We start from the raw sequence: 18,070 nt of genomic DNA on the forward strand, positions 1-18,070 counted from the left end.
TAAGATGAGATTTGATTGCAGAATCAAATTACTCACCAGAAGTCAGGATAGCTTGGAGTTGGGATTTTGTTTAATAGAAAGAGCAAAATTCAACATAAAGCTTGAATCTTTGAATTGAAAATATTTACAAAAAAAAGCTCTTTTTGGCAAATCTACATTAGATTCTTAGCCACACAGATCATTGAATTGCAAGTTAGTCCATGCCGATTTGAGTGATCTCAAATCAGCAGCAGCACATTATGGTATCACTAAAATTATATAAGACGGCATTGTTAATGTTTGAATATTGTCCAATTATCTGGAAAATGTGACTTTGTTGCATAAAGCCAGAGCTCAGGTGCAATGTGTTCCATAGTTCAATAACTTGCTGCTGCTTTCTAGCACTGTTGACATGGAGAATGGCAACCTAGAGAAGCTCACTAAGTCAATAGCTTTGTAAAAGAAGAGAATCATTTGGGATCATTAAAAATTGCACAGATTTTGAAATATTATACAAACAAACCCATCATTAATAATAATTTAAGTTTTAACTAACATTATCACATCCTTTTCCTAACATTTTGAAGAATGGATGCACAGGAAATTAGGATTTATGCTTGCTTTCCAAGTCACTTTAGTTGGAATTAAAAGTTTTAAAGGTAAAGTTACGGAATAGTCACAATACAAATTGTATATCTTAGCCTGCAAATTATATTAAACTGTCATATTTTTACAGTGAACACTGTCCGGGACTGGAAACCAAATCTGCATTAACTTGGCATAGAAAACGTCTCAAAACTGAAGTTTATGATGAGAAATCTCCTGCACAAAACAAACCCCAACTCTTACCATTTTCACAAGTACTCTGGTCAATATTTAACTCATTACAGACAAATGACTTCGCCTTACTAAACATTAGCCCAGGGAAGCTGAAAAATGTGTTGCTGGAAAAGCGCAGTAGGTCAGGCAGCATCCAAGGAGCAGGAGAATTGACGTTTCGGGCATAAGCCCTTCTTCAGCCCTGAAGAAGGGCTTACATTTTTCAGCTCTGATCTCCAGCATCTGCAGTCCTCACTTTCTCATGAGCCTAGGGAAGGAAAGGGACTCTTGTATCTCTCCATTTCTAACTGGCCATCCCCAGTACCAATGGATTCGCAGTTGTTTGGCCACACATGGTGGACTGCATCATTATACTATTTACCAACATGAAAACAAGCAGTTTATCTTTAGCCTGCTTGAGAACAGCAAGCCTTAAAAGCTGTGGTGTCAGATGTTTATTTACACCAGTATTGTTGCACTATCCATATAGTGACAGGAACAGAAGAGATTATCAATAATTAGACTGACTGCATTTTAAGCTTCTTGTATTTTTAAATAATTAGAAACTCCAACAACTGAAATGTTATCTCTAGCACAAGCTTGAATTTAACCTTAGCAGAACTACCTGCCACTAAAGGATTCCTCAGTAAATGTCTCAACCATAAGGTTCAAAGGGCATCTTGGCACTTCAGATTTAAAATGTCCAGAATATATTTAGGCAGAAAATGATAAAATTTTCTTAGAATCCATTAAATTCAATTTGAATTTCTTTTAACCAAAGTCATTAGGAACAGCTTGTGTTCCATAATTCTTTGATACTTACTGTTTTTAAGCAAAGGAAATTGCAACCAACAAGGTTATAGTTTTGCGAAAACTCTAAAGGACTGAAATCCTTCAGGATAGAGATCAGGAAGTGCAATGGAATGATCCATCTCACCACAGACCAAGGTACCCACACCAATAATGATGGGTGACTATTTTGTGGCTCAGTTTAAAATTGCAGTGGAGAAAATTGAGCCAATAGATCTAAATATCTAAACTTCCCAAGACATGCATTCAATTTTAATGCTGTGGCATTTCCCCAGGATTTTAAACATTTAGTCTATGACTAGATCTGTAGCAGAATTGATAGGTACGTCAGCCTGAAGCAAAACAGGAACATAACTTCAAAGCCCAAATGAACCCTTGCAAGAGATCATCTCTAATGTTATCCAAAACATTAAAAAACATTTGAATTTAGTGTTAATGAACAGACATCAAGCAAAGTACTGCTTCAGACATAAAAATGTTGAGACAAACTATGCTGATTAATACAAAAACCATTTCAACAGTTACAGCACATTGAACAGAATTTCAATTAAATTCTCCCTCAACAAATCAACTGTAACATTTCCTTCAAATATACCTTTCAAAGCATGAATTGGAAAGTGATTGTCCATTCAACATTAGCAAAATGGAACTTGCTACAACTCAACTTTTCCCCAATTGAAAACAGTATTTTATACTATTAAAATCAAATACTATAATACAGCAAACTTGACACTGGTCGCCTGCAAATTTATCCTCTCAATGCATATCTGTCCTGAGGAAGGGTCACCAGACCTGAAATGATAACTTTGATTTCTCTTCACAGATGCTGCCAGACCTGAGCTTTTCCAGCAACTTCTGTTTTTGTTTCTGATTTACAGTATCACACCTCTTTTGGATTTACATAAATATCTGTTGGCTTCTCAGCTTTAATGGTGTAGTGGTTTCCTGGCCCACAGGACTGTACTAAGCCAAATGGTTATTTGCAACCTATGAATACAGACTATTAGCAGTTTGACAGCTAATTTCTGTGACCCCCTTGGGAAGGGTTAGGGAGAAGACAGACAAGGGGGAATATTTTCTGCTCTTAACTGTAAAGCAGTTACTGCTGTTGGCAGTGAGGAAATGGGAATATAAATGGGCTTGGTTGAAATATCCACTACCATAACTGGGGAACAACCTTCAGACAACAGGTTATTATTGAACTATAATTCCTGGGAACAATATCAGCCAGATGGCTACCATCAGTCCAGGAAATTCACCCTAACTTGAATCTTCTTTAAAACAGACAAATGCAGAAAAGCAAAAAAAATTGACTTCCCTGTTTCCTTTATTCTTACAAGATAAGAATCACCAAACCAGTTGGACACAATGAACTTACTAAGACCAATGATGAATGTAATTATAGGTTAGGTCTGGAGGTCAGTTAGCGACAAAATTATGTCTTTTTATTAGGATTCAGATGCATCCTTAAGATATATTGATTACATCATTCAGTGGACATACGTTTTTGGTCAGGTGTCATTACTCACCATGATTTTTTTTGTCAACGTTAAACTCTTCATGTACAAATGACATCGCCTTACGAATCCTTGTTGTTAAATGTTAAAAGCTTCTTGGGGTGCTCAATGAAATCCACAGCAAGACAACGTTATCTGCCCATTGTGAAAAGTTTATTGTAGGGCACAACTTCTAAAATTAAGTTGAGCTGAGATTGTCAGTTTGACTATGTGACAAAAGGACCTGAAATGGACAAGGACATCAATGAAAACGGGAAAAGGGTTGCTGTACTGTTGTCCATTGTTGCAATTGTGAAGTCTTCAGTAAAGACAGCGAAACAGGGTGAAGTGTAAATTTGAATGCAATACTGGGAAATGTTTTAAATGTGTTTTCAAAGCTACATCTACCTATATAAAAAGACAGTGGCATATATGATTTCAAACCAAGTATGGACAGCATCTTTTTTTGGATACATCCCCAAATTAAGAACACAATCACATAACCTTCATTAGAAAATAACATGTATAAACTATCTATTTCAAAACTTAGATTATTTACACCATAAAATTTCACAGTTCTCTTTCTTCATTTTTGTTACAAATACGATTAAAAAACCTTCAGTCTCGATTCTTAACATTCGACTTCAGGACAGAGCTTCATGCACAAACAAGACTAACATTAAGAATTAACCTGCAGATGTCTTGTGGTTCTCGGTCACAGTACTCATTCGGCTCTCCACACCTAAAAACAAGCAGCCTGCAACACCTGGACAACTGACCACCTCTTTTGTGGCTTTCCAGAGACAGAAGGCTTTCCTTAATGTTTACAAAATTCAGTTCTGTGAACTTGTGCCAGCTGTAAAACTAAGTTACAATAATGGACACTAACTAAATTCAATAATGTGGACAGAACAATAATTCACTGTTTCAAATATCAAACAATTTTTTTCTATGTGAATCAATTGAAAAGCATTCAAAACAACATAGAGATGTGACATACAAAGGTTGCTCCTCTTAAGAGTTTAGGATAGCTGCTCAGAACAATGTTATCCATGTCAGAAATTGCAACACTCCATTCTCACACCCAGCAAAATAAATTCAATGCCCAAAAGGTTTGTACAGTTTCCAACTTTTAAGTAATTTCTAGTACAATTCACAGCAAAAAGTCAACTTTGCTATTTAAAACATAATGCGCTCATTTAAAAATGCAAAATAATTTCCACCATTTGACACATCAACATAAACAGCAGATATTCATATCCATTTATTCAGTTGAACGTCAAGGCAATGAAATACAACACACCCCTGACCTACCTACCTTCAATCTAACCAAATTCCAAATGGTTCAAGTAAATCTAAAAAGAAAACTATCACAGTATCATCTAAAAAAGGCTTTCCATTCTGCATTCCTCAAACATTATTTAATACAGTTTAGGAAATACTTACCCATAAAGGCTTTCATCAAAAAAAAATCAGTAAAACTAATAAGTATAGTATCCTATCAGTTTAATTCCTACAAGCATGACATGCTAAGTACATGATCAGGACATTTCTGCAATGTTATTCATATTTCAATGTATCTCTTGACAAAGAAAAGAGAGGACATGGGCAAAAACAATTTCAAGTGTTATCGCACAGTAGGTCATCTCTATTTCGCAAGGTTTTAGGGTACTTACAGTGCAAAGCTCCTTGAAGGAACAGAATCAAGGATGGTGCACAGCATACGCCAGGTTACCCTTACAGAGCTAGCTCTACATTGGCTGGAACACACCTGTACTTCAATAAATACAGTGGCAAAGAGAGACTGCAAATGCATTCATCTTTTGCATAATTAAACTGAGCAACTACCAAAATATTCAAATGTAAGCAAGGGGGAAAAAATCTATTTTGCATAGAAACAACCATTTTCAAATTGAGGGAAAAATATGCAGAAGCAATTCAGATAATCTTTCAGGATTTTAAAATCGAAAATTCCAACTAAATAACGTGAAAAATAAAACAGCTGAAGCAGATCACAATGCATTAGAAAAACAATTCCATAGTCAATTTGAGGACCTACTTAACCATTAACGAATACTTAGACTGATAACCTTACCATCAGCTTTCCTAAACTCCTTCTGTCAGAAAAAAGTGTTATGGGGCACTATTTTACATGGCAAAAACTGCAGACCATATAAACAAACTGACAAAATTCCTCAAACTTTGTCAGACATATAGCATAAAATTGCAAACAAAAGCTAAGGATGCCAGCCAAAAAATTAAATTACATTTTATCTTCATATGTTGTTATAGAAATATTATGCAAAAGATATACTGCTTGCAACCTTGCATTATGCATCATTACTAATGAGCTAAATTGAAATCTTGATGGCTTCAGGAACGTGGACTATAGCAGCTATTTGGATCTGAATTGAATTATGCAAAAAAGTCTCAGCATGATCCAAGAGAAAATTCCACAACTCAGAACATGTTGTAAAAGGTTACAATTAGGTGCAAACATCATACTATGTATTTACCCATAGATCCAACTTACCCACAAAACAAGGGTTTTCATTTTATTTATTGTCAAGCACAAACAAGCATTTTCTTTTAAAAGTGAACAGGTATACAATGGAATTAATACATTTTACAACAGAAGCACGTCACTATAGTGACTGAATAGAAATTGAAATACATATGCTGGAATGTTCAAACTATTGTGTTTCACTAAAAGCAAACCAAATTTGCATTTCTACACAAAATAATGGTTATCAAGTTCGCTACCTCTTAAGTATGACAATAGCAAGAAACACTTTTTTTTAAACCAAAAAACAAAATTAAGATCTTCATCAAGCCGTCTGCATCCATTAATTTTACAAAGGCTTTTCCCCAAATGACGCAAATATCTCCACTTCACATTACTGGGCCTGCACAAAAGAAATACATAGAAATACACAAGTGGTTACCAACATGAAACAGTTCAAGGTCATCGAGTGTGGACAGGATCCTCTATCTGTGAAAGGAAAAGTTAAACTTAAGAGCCAACAGCCACTCTTCACTTTTTGCATTTCCTGTTGGGGTTGGAACTTTATGTAAGAACAGCCATTCAAATAATAAGCCATTCAATGCTCTTCAAATGTGTTCCTCTGAATGTAGTATGCAGTTAACTTTCAAGTGTACGAGGGTATTGATATGCAGTGTGCATACTATTAAGTTCATCACTTTGCAAGTTACCAATGAGTCTCACTGAAGTTATGTAGGGATACATCAAGCTTTATTTCATGCCGAATCAAAAGCACACTTTCAACCGTGAATCTTTTATTTACTGGAATTTACCTGTGGGGGGGGTTGTTGCGCTGGCGGATGCTGGGGAATTCCTTGGGAGTTCGTCTGACTGTAATAAGCTGCTTGCTGTCTGTAATACTCAGCCCACGCAGCACTGTAGTCTGGTTGCCCACCTGGCTGAGCTGCTGTACTAGAAGCTTGAGCTGCCTGACCTGAAACAACAAGTAGGACTGAATCATTGATCAAGTTCAGAAAACTCAAACACACTTGAATCATGCTTTTCAGATACATACATACTTTGTTTCTTGTAGTATTCTTCCCAAGCTTTTGTATAATCCTGTTGTGCTCCTTGTGGTTGTCCCTGTTGACCTAAACAAAAGATGGTTAACATTTTATTAAATAAATCTTAAAGTATTGAATGTTTAGGAAAACATTTAATTTCAGTCTTCAAAGTAATAGATTCCAACAAAAACATGGTTATAATCTACTCAGTCACCTAATATACAGAAACTGCTGGATAAACTCAGGTGTGCCAGCTACCTCTGGAGAGAAAGCAGAATTAACATTTCAAGTGCAGTAACCCTTCTTCATTACAGAAATGGTAACTCTGCTGCTAACAAGCTGAGCTTCTCCAGGAATTTCTGTTTAAGATCTTCAGCATTCGCAGTTCTATGTTTTGTATCACTCATTCCCCTAGCTGGGTATTAACTTCACAACTTCACGATGAAATACTTTCCTTAAAACAACTAAGGCTGCTTAAAATTGCTCTTTAGAACATCTTAAAACCATGACTGCAACAACTTCCATTAGGACTATTCAAAAATTTACTTTAAATTTGTAATTTCTAATTGTTGAGAACTGTACTGGAATGATTAATCAATATATTTGAATATAAATGCACAGGATTCTTATGTCATCTGCTTTTTGTGCAACAGGATTTTCTTTGGTGTGCTATGAGCAAAGATGCGATTCAACACCAGATGATCAGTGGCACAAAGATTTGCAAAGCTCCACCGTTAAGCAGGACAATGAACAAAGTCAATCTTGCTGTTGGGCAATGCTATTTTAAAAGTGTACCATGTCCACTTGTAAAGGGATGGGGCTTCTCTACCACCTACCTTACAATCCAGCACAAAGCACAAGTAATATTTTAATTTTACAATTGCAAGGATTTTTACAATTGCAGCTTTCCCATCTTGTCTTTTATGAGTCTCCTTACTATCAACCTTAAATTTTGACAATCTAACCTCAAGTACTTACCTAATTTCTTGTAATATTCTTCCCAGGCTTTGGTATAATCAGTCTGAGGAGGTTGGGCTGGGTTGGGTTGGTTTGGATCAGCTGCTGATAAAAGTACAAAGCCATGATTATCATATTAACAACAAGGATATTAATTCCCAGAGGGAAGAAAGGAGGTTGACAGTTTATAACAATAGGAAACCTAAAAGCTGCTAGAAGAGATTTTCTAACCCTCTGTGGAAAATGATTCAGGCACATTATGCCACTGATTTAAGAAACAGGGATAATAACCACTAATACTAGTTTCCAAAAGTCATCAGCTTATGAAGTTTCTTTTGGGGTAAGATGCAAGCTTAGTTCTCGAAGAATTTTTACAACTGCGGTAAATAACTCTGTCAGTGTCGCCAGAAGCTCTGATAAAATACTCAATGATTTACCCGGTGCAGAATTTGGGGTACTGCCCTGACCAGTGCTTGAAGGTGCAGGTGGCTGCTGTGCTTGTTGCTGATAATACTGAGCGTAATATGCTGCCCATGCAGCTGTATTTGCATCTCCAGCTTTATCTACAACAGATTAAAAAAATTACATTACTGCTAGCACTCAAACACTGTAGATAAAATTGTATTCAATAACTTGAACATAACAGTAAACTCTGGGGATCATTTTCTTTTCCTCTTCTTCTGAAATGTCAAATCCTGCTTGTACATGATTCCACAAGTGCAAGCTACTCTCCAGGATACCATCCAACTGGTCAGTCAGCAAGCATGAGTCTCAACAGTGTAAAGATTGTTCAGCTCGTTAGCTAAGGAGGAAATCTCAGTTAAAGCCAACCCTGACCTCAACTGACACTGGGACTTGCATGCTTCTGAAACAGGGATTACTAGATGTCAATTAAGGGTGGGAAACTTAAAGGATACCACCACATGTATCCTGGACAAGATCAGCCAAATATCAAGGGCAACTAATGATGGGAAATAAACACTGGCCAAGCCAGCGCTAACCACATCCCACGAATGAACAAATGTTAAGACACCAGGAATCAAACCTGGGCCCTGTGGGTCTATATAGTCCCAAAAACAGGATGTATTTATTAAAACAAAAATGAGCTACTGAAGAACTCAGTGGATTACTTTTAAAAATTTGCATGCAAAATATATTTTTTAAAATGGTCTTACTTGGATCTGGTTGGCTCTGTTGCTGCCAGGGCTGATAGGTATTCCCCCATCCTTGTGGAGCATATGGTGCTGGTGGACCACTGCAGAGGTAGAGAGATTACGTCATGGCAACATAGTACATATTGTAGTCAACTTTAAAACAATTGTGCTGTGTAAAATCAATTTACTTACTGTTGAGGAGGACCAGGTGGGCCTGGATTATAGGGCCCTGGATTATAGGGCCCCATAGGAGTTCCAGGTCCTGGAGGAGCAGGGGGCCCATGAGGGCCAGGAGGCAAGTGTGGTCCATGAGGACCATGGGGACCAGGTGGCCCAGGAGGACCAGTAGGAGCCTAAATGCACAAACATACATTGTGAAATATAATCAGGTGTACAAAAAGATAAGTTCCTGCTAAGAGATCACCAGACCTCAAAACAAAAGCAAACATATAACAATTCTCCATGGAGTTAAATCGCGTAGAAGATATATTTTTAATGCAAGCATTCAACGGGCATTCTGCCACAAGAATTGGAGGAGTTTCCTGTTTGGTGCCTCAAGCTTGTTCCATCATTCAAAGGAATGTTGGCGTTGATGTGACGTTAAATGAACATTCTGCCCGCACCATAACACAATAACTTGTTCATCAAAAATCTCAGTCTACTATATAACTAATGTCCCAGCATCAACTACTCTGTGAAAGACAATTCCACAGACTCAAAGAATCCTCAGGAAAAACATAACCTCTGCACCTGAGACTGAACTGGGAAACGCCTAATTTTTGATATGTGCTCCCATTTCTATGCTGAGCTGCAAGTGAGAACATAATTTCACCTTCCACATTGTCAAGTCCCCTCAGAAATGAACTTGTTTCAAGTTCCAACTTAGCCAACTTGTTTTTCACAAGAAAACACTTTATCCCAGAAATGAGGCTTTCTACAAAATAATTTCCAGACCAATAAAACAAAGATCCAGACAGAAATGGAATCAACTTTATATTCGACAATATCCCTGCTGCGTTCAATGTGATAAAAATATCATTTTAGTTTTCAATATTAAGAAAGCTAGAAATGTAATCCTAATTTTCAGACTCTTGCTTTGGATTGTGACAAAAATTAGGAGATTAAAAACCCATTTTTTGAAAAGTCCACAATTTTACAGCAGCTAACTTGAAAATTAACAATGCATTCAGCAAACAGATTTAATCACCATACTGTCACACTGGATGCTATAGGATAGTGCGCTATCAAGCACGAGGACACTGTGCTGGAACCATTGATCCCACTAAGGCTCAGTGAATTCACTGACTGGTTAACATCTTGTATTTACATAGGTACTACAAATACCACAAAAAAAGTCTGAAACTGAGCCACAGGAGGAAGTCGGAAGGAAGAAAATCAAAATCTTGGTCCAAAAGGCAGGTTTTAACAAAGCCATGAATGAGTTAAGCATCAGATGAACTGAGGCATGGCAGAATTAAGTGAATTCAAAGATAAGGCTTAATGATGATACTCATCTCAGGATCATGTTACTTGGGTTGCGAAATGTTCGAGCCTCAGACCCGAGCAAGGGTGAGGGACAGAGTTATGATTAATGAATCAAATCTATAGTCAAGATTAAAAACAGTGGGTTCTGTCTTCAAAATATTTACTTAATGGAGGAAATTGCTTTACATTGAGTCTGGATCATATGCAAGTAATTTGCTAAGTTTAAGACAGTGGAAGAGTCGATTTTGAGGGATGGTGGTGAATTGGAAGTCAGGATGAACATTCTTTCAAAATCTGGCACTATCATAAAATGGCGCTACCCTCTCCAATCACTTTAAAAGTAACTTTCTGGAAAGGCAGGTCAGGCTGCAAGAAATCACTCCCTGCTAACCAACAAGAATACAACAAATTCCTGGCGAAAGTAATAACCAAGGTGTGCTACATAAATTTCAACAGGTTTATTTGGAAGAACTAGCTTTCGGAGTGCTGCTCCTTCATCAGGTGGCTGTAGATCTTATACTCCACAACAGTCTGATGAAGGAGCAGCACTCCATAAGCTAGTGCTTTCAAATAAACCTGTTGGACTATAACCTGGTGTTTTGTGATTTTTAACTTTGTACACCCCAGTCCAACACCAGCACCACCAAATGATACATAAATTCCATCAACTTGGTTTGCTTTTACACAACAGACATCAAGATTCTTCATTTTAACTTTCCATTCTACATTGGTAATGGTTCAATTCACTCCATCTCTGCCCATGATTGAACATCAGAACATATGACAAGACAGGACTAAATTATATGTCTCTCAAGCTTGTTCTGTCATAGAAAAAAATTCATGATTTTCTGTCCCAACTCCACTTTCCCACGCATTCCACACTTGCCTCAATTCCAAAAGACTACAAATCTGTACCCAAGTCTTAAATATTCTTTGCAATTTCAAAGAATCATACCAGTGAATTAAGAAATTTCTCAACTCAGCTTCAATTAATTCACCATTAATTTGAGATTGCTTGCCTTCTAGTTTCCTCAGTATCAACTCTGTTAAGATGCTTCAGAACCTCTCACATTTCGATGAGATATAAACTTCAAGGAGTGAAGGACCAGTTCACAGCCTTTCATAAAGAACTCTCTGTACCCAGAATAAAGGCAATGAACTGCCATTGCACCACCTCCAATGCAAGCATAATTCCCAGAAATATGAACAAAACAGCAGACTGTACTGCAGTATTGTCTCACCAAAGTCCTACAGTGTTTGTAGCATGACTTGCTTTTTCAAGTACTCCAATCCCCTTGAAATAAAGATTATTTGCCTTAATGACTAACGTACCTCCATGCTAACTTTTTTCTTTGTAGAAGTAATCCAATTGTTCTGAACATCAACATCTTTCAAAAATGTTCTGCTTTTCTATGCTAAGTGAATAACCTCACATTTGATCACAATTTACTCCATCAGCCATTGTTGCACAGAAAGTCAAGCTGTCTGTGTATATTTGGTGCAGTTTCAAATGCACGAATGAATGTCACAACATCCCATATTCCTGAAGTGCTGTCCAATAGGTTAGCTACCAACCAGATCCAGAATTTGGAAATTTAGATGAGGTTGACTATATTTTCCTGCTACTAAGTTTAAAACAAAGTTAGTAATACACACTTTTGGGCAGGCGATATTCTTAAAAATTAAATTACATGTGCATGTGTACTTGTACCTTTTGTGTGTGTTTTTGGCACCATGCCTCAATATGCCAATTAGATGGTTTTAAGACTTACCCCAATCTTCTCTTCAATAAGTTGTCGAGCATAATCAATCTGCTGAGTTGATCCACGAATAATAAACATTTTAAAGTTGGGATCAGCATTTGGAGGTGGGTTTCTCTGAAGCTCTATCCGTGCCCCTGACTGTTGGCTAATTGCCTTTACAGTCTCACCACCTAAAGCAGAGCAGATTTTCAGAAATTTGTGAACATTGATACCAATTGGGTTTTTAGTTAATTCTTTATGAATAAACAAACATTCGGTCTTAATACTTTTCAGTCACAATCAAAGACTGCTGGGAACTGCCACAGGACAGCAGAGTGACTCAACAGTTAGCACTGGTGCCTCACAGCGCCAAAGACCTGGATCCAATTCCACCTGCGGGCAACTATGTGTGGAGTTTGCACATTCTCTCAGAGTCTGCAAGAGTTTCTGCCAGATGCACCTGTTTCCTCCCACAAGCCAAAGATGTGCAGGCTACTTGGATTAACCATAGAAAATGCAGGGTTACAGGGAGAGGGTAGCAGGCTGGGACTCGGTGGCATGCTCTTTGGAGGGTTGTTGTGGCCTCGATGTCCGGAATGGGCTGCTTCTACCCTGTAGGGATTCTATGAAAGTTGCATTCTTTCCTTGGTTAGATATAACAGAGGTTAGTCTCACAATAAAGCCTTCTGATACTTCGTCCAAATTATCCACCTGTACTTTAACCTCCGAAGTCCAAATTTCCTCTCCACTATTCCCACACAACCGCTACCCCTTCTTAACATACAAAACACCTGGCATTCTGAATGACGTCTGATTACTTTCTCTCACTAATCTATTTCAATATGTCCCACCCCTCACCAATGCTGGAATACAGAACCTTTTTACATCAATAGTTCAGACATGGAATTAGCCATGACATCAGCAATTCAGCATAGATGCTGCTTTGGGAATCTAGCTAATTCCATAAGGATGAAAAAAACTAGAACAAACATAGATAAAATTAGATGCAGTAATATCATAAGCATCATTTGTGGGACACAAACACACTTATTAGGTTGAATGGCCTCAGTGAGATGTAAACACAATACAATTGGAAAGACTTAACGTTATTTGAGCAATTCTGTAAAACAGGAAAATACCAGGACACACTCTGCACATGGCTATAACTGTATTTTAAATGAAACTACAAACAGAGTAATTTTGCATGACACATTACCTTTGCCAATTATTATCCCAGTCTTGCTGCTCGGTACCGTGAAAGTGAACTCTTGAAGTCCACCAGGAGGGCCCATATTCCAATTTGCTTGGCCTCTCCCTCTTCCTCTGCCAGGCCCAGGACCACCAGGACCTGGAGGCATGCCAGCCTAAAAATGAGGGTGAAAAAAACTTCTGAACTATTCTTTATGGGATGTTCCCAACTGGCGAACAACACAAAAAAGTTTCCTAACTATCAACGTTCAATACAAGGTAGGAAAACAGCAAAATGTCAGTGAAGCACAATTATGACAAACATTTAAACCGACATGCTTAAAAGAAAGCATTTGTAACCTAACCTCCACACTTCGTAGGAGGTCTGTAAGTATTTCTGCAGCGTGCTGACATCTGTCGGGAGGGCCCAAGATCTGAGCTATCCTTTCTGGCGTCGTCCCGTCATCTTGTGATAAAAAAATTATTGGGAGGATTTTTTTTGGAAAGTTAAGAAAAGCATAAAATTTAAATGACTCAAATTGAAATGGGTTAGGCTTTAATAAATTCACCTGGCTTGAACTGAATCCTCACACCAGCATCGTTCTGTATCTTCTTAATCATTTCTCCGCTTCTCCCTATTACAATACCAACAGCAAAGCGAGGTACAGGGACCTAACAGAAAACATAATTAGTATATATTGTACTTTGACAAAGAGACCCTACGGACAAGACCAATGGCAATATGAATAATATTGTTTTTCAGGCACATCTGGCAATGAATTCAACCTGATGATAAATGAAAATTAAATAAAAACCAATCAAAAATAAACAGATCACTGCATTTCAGCAATTCACTGTAGAAGGGGTTGAAATAAAAAGTATTCAACCTTCAACTTATTTACTTTATTTGCTGGTCAGTATGGCTTGCACTTACATCCAATGCTTCGTTTGTTCCTCCTAAACGGGATCCGTACTCATTACGCTGCTCTCTAAAACCACCTTGCTCTCGGTCACGAATTAGGTCCATCACCATATCCTTGGCTTGCTAAATCACACAATGGAAAAATAAATACTTGTACTCAATTTTTCTGATATTAGTAACACTTATGATGACATAAGTTAGCAAAAACAATCATCCTACCTGTACTTTAAATGGATCTCCAGTGATGCGGAGGGGTTTATCTGATCCTGTTGGCTGAGGTCCATCTTGAATCATCACCATCTTGACTCCCGCACGCTCCTATTTTGCAACAAAACAACTCCATGTACCCACCTTTGCATGTCGAACCAAGTACCATACCTCAATACTTACAAAACAAGGTAAAAACAATAGAACATAATTCTTACTTGCAGTTGCTTGATTGTTTCTCCACCTTTCCCAATAACAAGTCCAGCTTTGCTCGCAGGAATCATAATCTCCTGCACTGAAGTACCTGGTCCATCTCCATGATGCGTACCGGGACCAATTCGGCCTCTTTCAACAATTTGATCAAGTAACCTCTTTGCAGCTCTATATCAACAAATACATTAAAAAGGTAGTTTTAAGTATACCTGAAATGAGAATGGTGGGTGAATGGGGAGAAGAAAAATACAAATATTAATGACTTCCCTATCCACTACCAGACTTGAATATAAATTCAGAGCGATAACTGTAACTGGACTACTTGTGCTTACACCACACAGGTACACAAATGATCATTCTGCATTGTATTTATCCTAGGGTAAGTGCTATGGTACGCCATACAGAAATCACTCAACATTTTAAATATACTTACACAATGGAATCAGGACTTCCTGTCAGCATGCAAGATCTTTCTGGTAAACCACCACTGTCTGAAAATTAAATTTATGTTATGTGAGAGCATATCGAGCTAGAACACAATCATAACCGGAGCTTGAACACCAGCAGGAAAACAAAGTAGATATTAACGGTAAATTACTTTGACTCATGGAATATAGGAAGCGGAGTTCTACTATAGAGATCACTGCTGCTTACCATTTATAGAATTAATCTGGTCAAATTCAAGTACAAGACCAACATTTTAAATTACACCGACTAGAGGTGCAATAGCTCATAAGCAAGGCAACAAATATCAAGAGGTTATTAAGAACTTTAACAAATGTGTAATTGTATCAAGCATATTAAAAGCTGTAAATCACATGCTGGGGTTTACTTCCAGAGGAAGAGAATTTGAAGCAGGGTCTCTGTTGAGAGTTCTTCTGAAAAGTGCAGATCCATAGCCAACAATGTAAGATTGGCATTAATTAATCCCAATAAGGCATTCAGGAAAACTTTTTCAAGAGTGTTGATAATTTATTTGATGGACTTGAGAGGGTGAATTCAGCCCAGTTGTAATTCCCCACAGGTGACAGGAGTAAGCTACTTTCTAGGATCACTGCAGTCAACGGTGGTGTGAGTTGAGTAGATACATCACACTGTTGATAGGAAAGGAGTTCCAGAATTTTGAATGATGAAACTGGGATTGAGTTCCAAGTCAGGGTAGTGTGGGGCTGCTTGGAGGTAAACCTGCAGCATTTGCTGCTCTTGTGCTTCCAGGTGTAGGGGTCATTGTTTTGGAAGTGCTGTGAAAAACAGTCTTAATAAGTTGCTGCAGTGAATGGTATAAATCACTGCTTACATGTGTCAATGGTAGAAGATCAAATGATGAAAGCTGTGGATTAGGTGACAATCAAATGGATGGGAGTGTGGTGCTGGAAAAGCACAACAGGATAGGCAGCATCTGAGGAAGAGGAGAACAGACATTTCGGGCAGAAATGACTCATTCCTGATGAAGGGCTTATGTTCGAAGCATCAATTGTCCTGCTCCTCAGATGCTGCCTGACCTGCCATGCTTTTCCAGCACCACACTCTCAACTCTGATTTCCAGCATCTGCAGTCCTCACTTTCTCCCAATATGTTCTAAATGGATGGCATTGGCTTGGATGGTATCAAACTTCCTGAATTGTTAACTACTCAAACAGAGTTTTCAAGGTGTTAGATATTGCTCATAGGGCTGAAGGGTATAAAGTGGTCAACCATGATCATATTGAATTGCAGAGCAGGTTCAGAGGGCTGAATGGCCTACCTCTTTTCCCATTTTCTGTTTCCCAAGTGTTGTTCAAATTGTATTCCACCAGACAAGTGGGAATAATCTCAAATATTCCTGATCTTGTAGATGGCGGACAGGGTTTGAGAGTCATAAGGCAAGTGACTTAGGCAGAGAAACCTGAGCTTCTCACAGGCTTTTCAATAGTATGTGTCTGTCCCGTTCAGTTTCTCGATGTTGATAGGAATGATAATAATGCCACTGAACTTCAAGGGGATATCACGTTTTCTCTTGTGAGATGGTCATTGTCTGGCACTTATGTGGTATGAATGTTACTTGCCATGCATCAAGTCAACCCTAAATATTCTATGGATTTTACTATAAATGGACAACTGCTCAATTGGCTTTTATTTAATTTTCATTGTGTGCACTGTTTTTATTCATATCTGCCATTGGTCTTGTCAGTAGGGACTCTGTGATAGTGTCACGAATAGTGGTGGACATTGTGCAATCTGGCAACATTCCCACTTTTAATTTCAATGAAGAATCAGCTGAAGCCAGTTGGTCTTCAGACATTACCCTGAGGAGTTCCTCCAGTCATGTTGCAGAACTGACATGACTAACCTCCAATAACCAAGATAAACTTCCACTCTGCTTGATATGACTCCAACCTGTGGTGACTCCTATTTATGAATCCTACTGAGCCTAGTTTTGTTGGGGCTTCAGCAGCACCTTTCACCACTTTGGGAATGAGAACAGGCTAATGGGGCAGTAGGTGGCTGGCTGGAGTTTGTCCTAGTTTTTGTGGACAGGAAAGTCCAGGATAACTTTTCAGTGCTAGGCAGACACCAGTGTTGTTTTAACAGAACAGCTCTACTCTGCATGCAAACTGGTCCCAGAGCACAAGATTTCAGTATTTCTCTTGCTATCACACACAGGACTAATAGAATTAGATTACATGTATGCAAAGGAAGCTGAAGTACATGTAGTGTGTGTGTCTGTGTAATAAGTAGACAGAACCAAATGCTGATCAGGTGAAATGAGGCAAAATACAATATTGGTCATGCAGAAGGTAATCAATACACACCTATTAAACTGAATGGTCCATTTGTTTGATAACACAATTAGAAATTCATATAAATCCAAGGCATCAAACTATCCTTCAATCAAGGGGGAACAAAATAAGACCTTGATTTAACAAGACCAAAATTAGTACACAGAATAAACTAACTGCACATGGCTCTAATTCTAGACTACGGTCTCCTTTCATGTGTTTCATACCTATTTCAAATCCACTTCCTGTAAAATAAGATGCAAATAATCCAATCAAAGCACAAACTCAAAGATTAAAACTATTTTACCAGGAGCGATCTGTACTTTGCACCCAGACTCTTGTTGAATGCGTGAGATTTGTTCTCCACCTCGACCAATTACTGCAATTAAAAATATCACATATATGCTGATTTTCAAACCAAATAGAATTATTAAATATGTTTGCAAACAGTTTCACATGTACAAAGTTACAACAATACAATTTTTCACAAGCGTCGTCAATTCAACAAAAAACAAGCTCGCAATTGCCATCTCTTTGAATCTATTACTGAGAGCACAGGTTCCCAAACTATGCCGTGAACCAGATGAAAATTTTGGGATCACAAGCTCTGAGGTATAGTGGCTGCGTAGCAACAGGCCACTTTGATAGTTCTGATTGGGGACTAAGGGTCTGTTGGATCTCCATTTGAGTGCACTGAGTTTGACCAAGTGATGATTATCATGAGATTATCAAAATGAATGTTCCCTGTTTACAGATACCTCTACATCAAAGTTAAAATCAAAAACCCATTCCC

The 18,070-nt window shown here is 38.0% G+C and overlaps 1 protein-coding gene across 2 annotated transcripts in view; it reads right to left on the minus strand.

The window, feature by feature from the left end:
* Positions 1 to 18,070, minus strand: part of fubp1 (far upstream element (FUSE) binding protein 1) — a 53,942-nt gene that overhangs the window by 5,799 nt on the left and 30,073 nt on the right. The window contains exons 6-20 of one of the 2 annotated variants that reach the window (XM_043698694.1): positions 17,585 to 17,656; positions 14,952 to 15,009; positions 14,524 to 14,686; positions 14,318 to 14,416; positions 14,111 to 14,221; positions 13,746 to 13,848; positions 13,542 to 13,642; positions 13,205 to 13,352; positions 12,019 to 12,179; positions 8,954 to 9,114; positions 8,783 to 8,862; positions 8,045 to 8,170; positions 7,629 to 7,709; positions 6,666 to 6,737; positions 6,420 to 6,580 (exon numbers count right to left, since the gene is read on the minus strand). In XM_043698694.1, the coding sequence (XP_043554629.1) occupies positions 6,420 to 6,580; positions 6,666 to 6,737; positions 7,629 to 7,709; positions 8,045 to 8,170; positions 8,783 to 8,862; positions 8,954 to 9,114; positions 12,019 to 12,179; positions 13,205 to 13,352; positions 13,542 to 13,642; positions 13,746 to 13,848; positions 14,111 to 14,221; positions 14,318 to 14,416; positions 14,524 to 14,686; positions 14,952 to 15,009; positions 17,585 to 17,656 (1,697 nt within the window). Of the gene's footprint in view, positions 1 to 6,419; positions 6,581 to 6,665; positions 6,738 to 7,628; positions 7,713 to 8,044; positions 8,171 to 8,782; positions 8,863 to 8,953; positions 9,115 to 12,018; positions 12,180 to 13,204; positions 13,353 to 13,541; positions 13,643 to 13,745; positions 13,849 to 14,110; positions 14,222 to 14,317; positions 14,417 to 14,523; positions 14,687 to 14,951; positions 15,010 to 17,584; positions 17,657 to 18,070 lie in introns of both variants that reach the window. The other variant, XM_043698692.1, reaches the window with a different exon arrangement.

The sequence above is a fragment of the Chiloscyllium plagiosum genome, chromosome 11 (assembly GCF_004010195.1).
Source record: "Chiloscyllium plagiosum isolate BGI_BamShark_2017 chromosome 11, ASM401019v2, whole genome shotgun sequence".
Taxonomy (NCBI): domain Eukaryota; kingdom Metazoa; phylum Chordata; class Chondrichthyes; order Orectolobiformes; family Hemiscylliidae; genus Chiloscyllium; species Chiloscyllium plagiosum.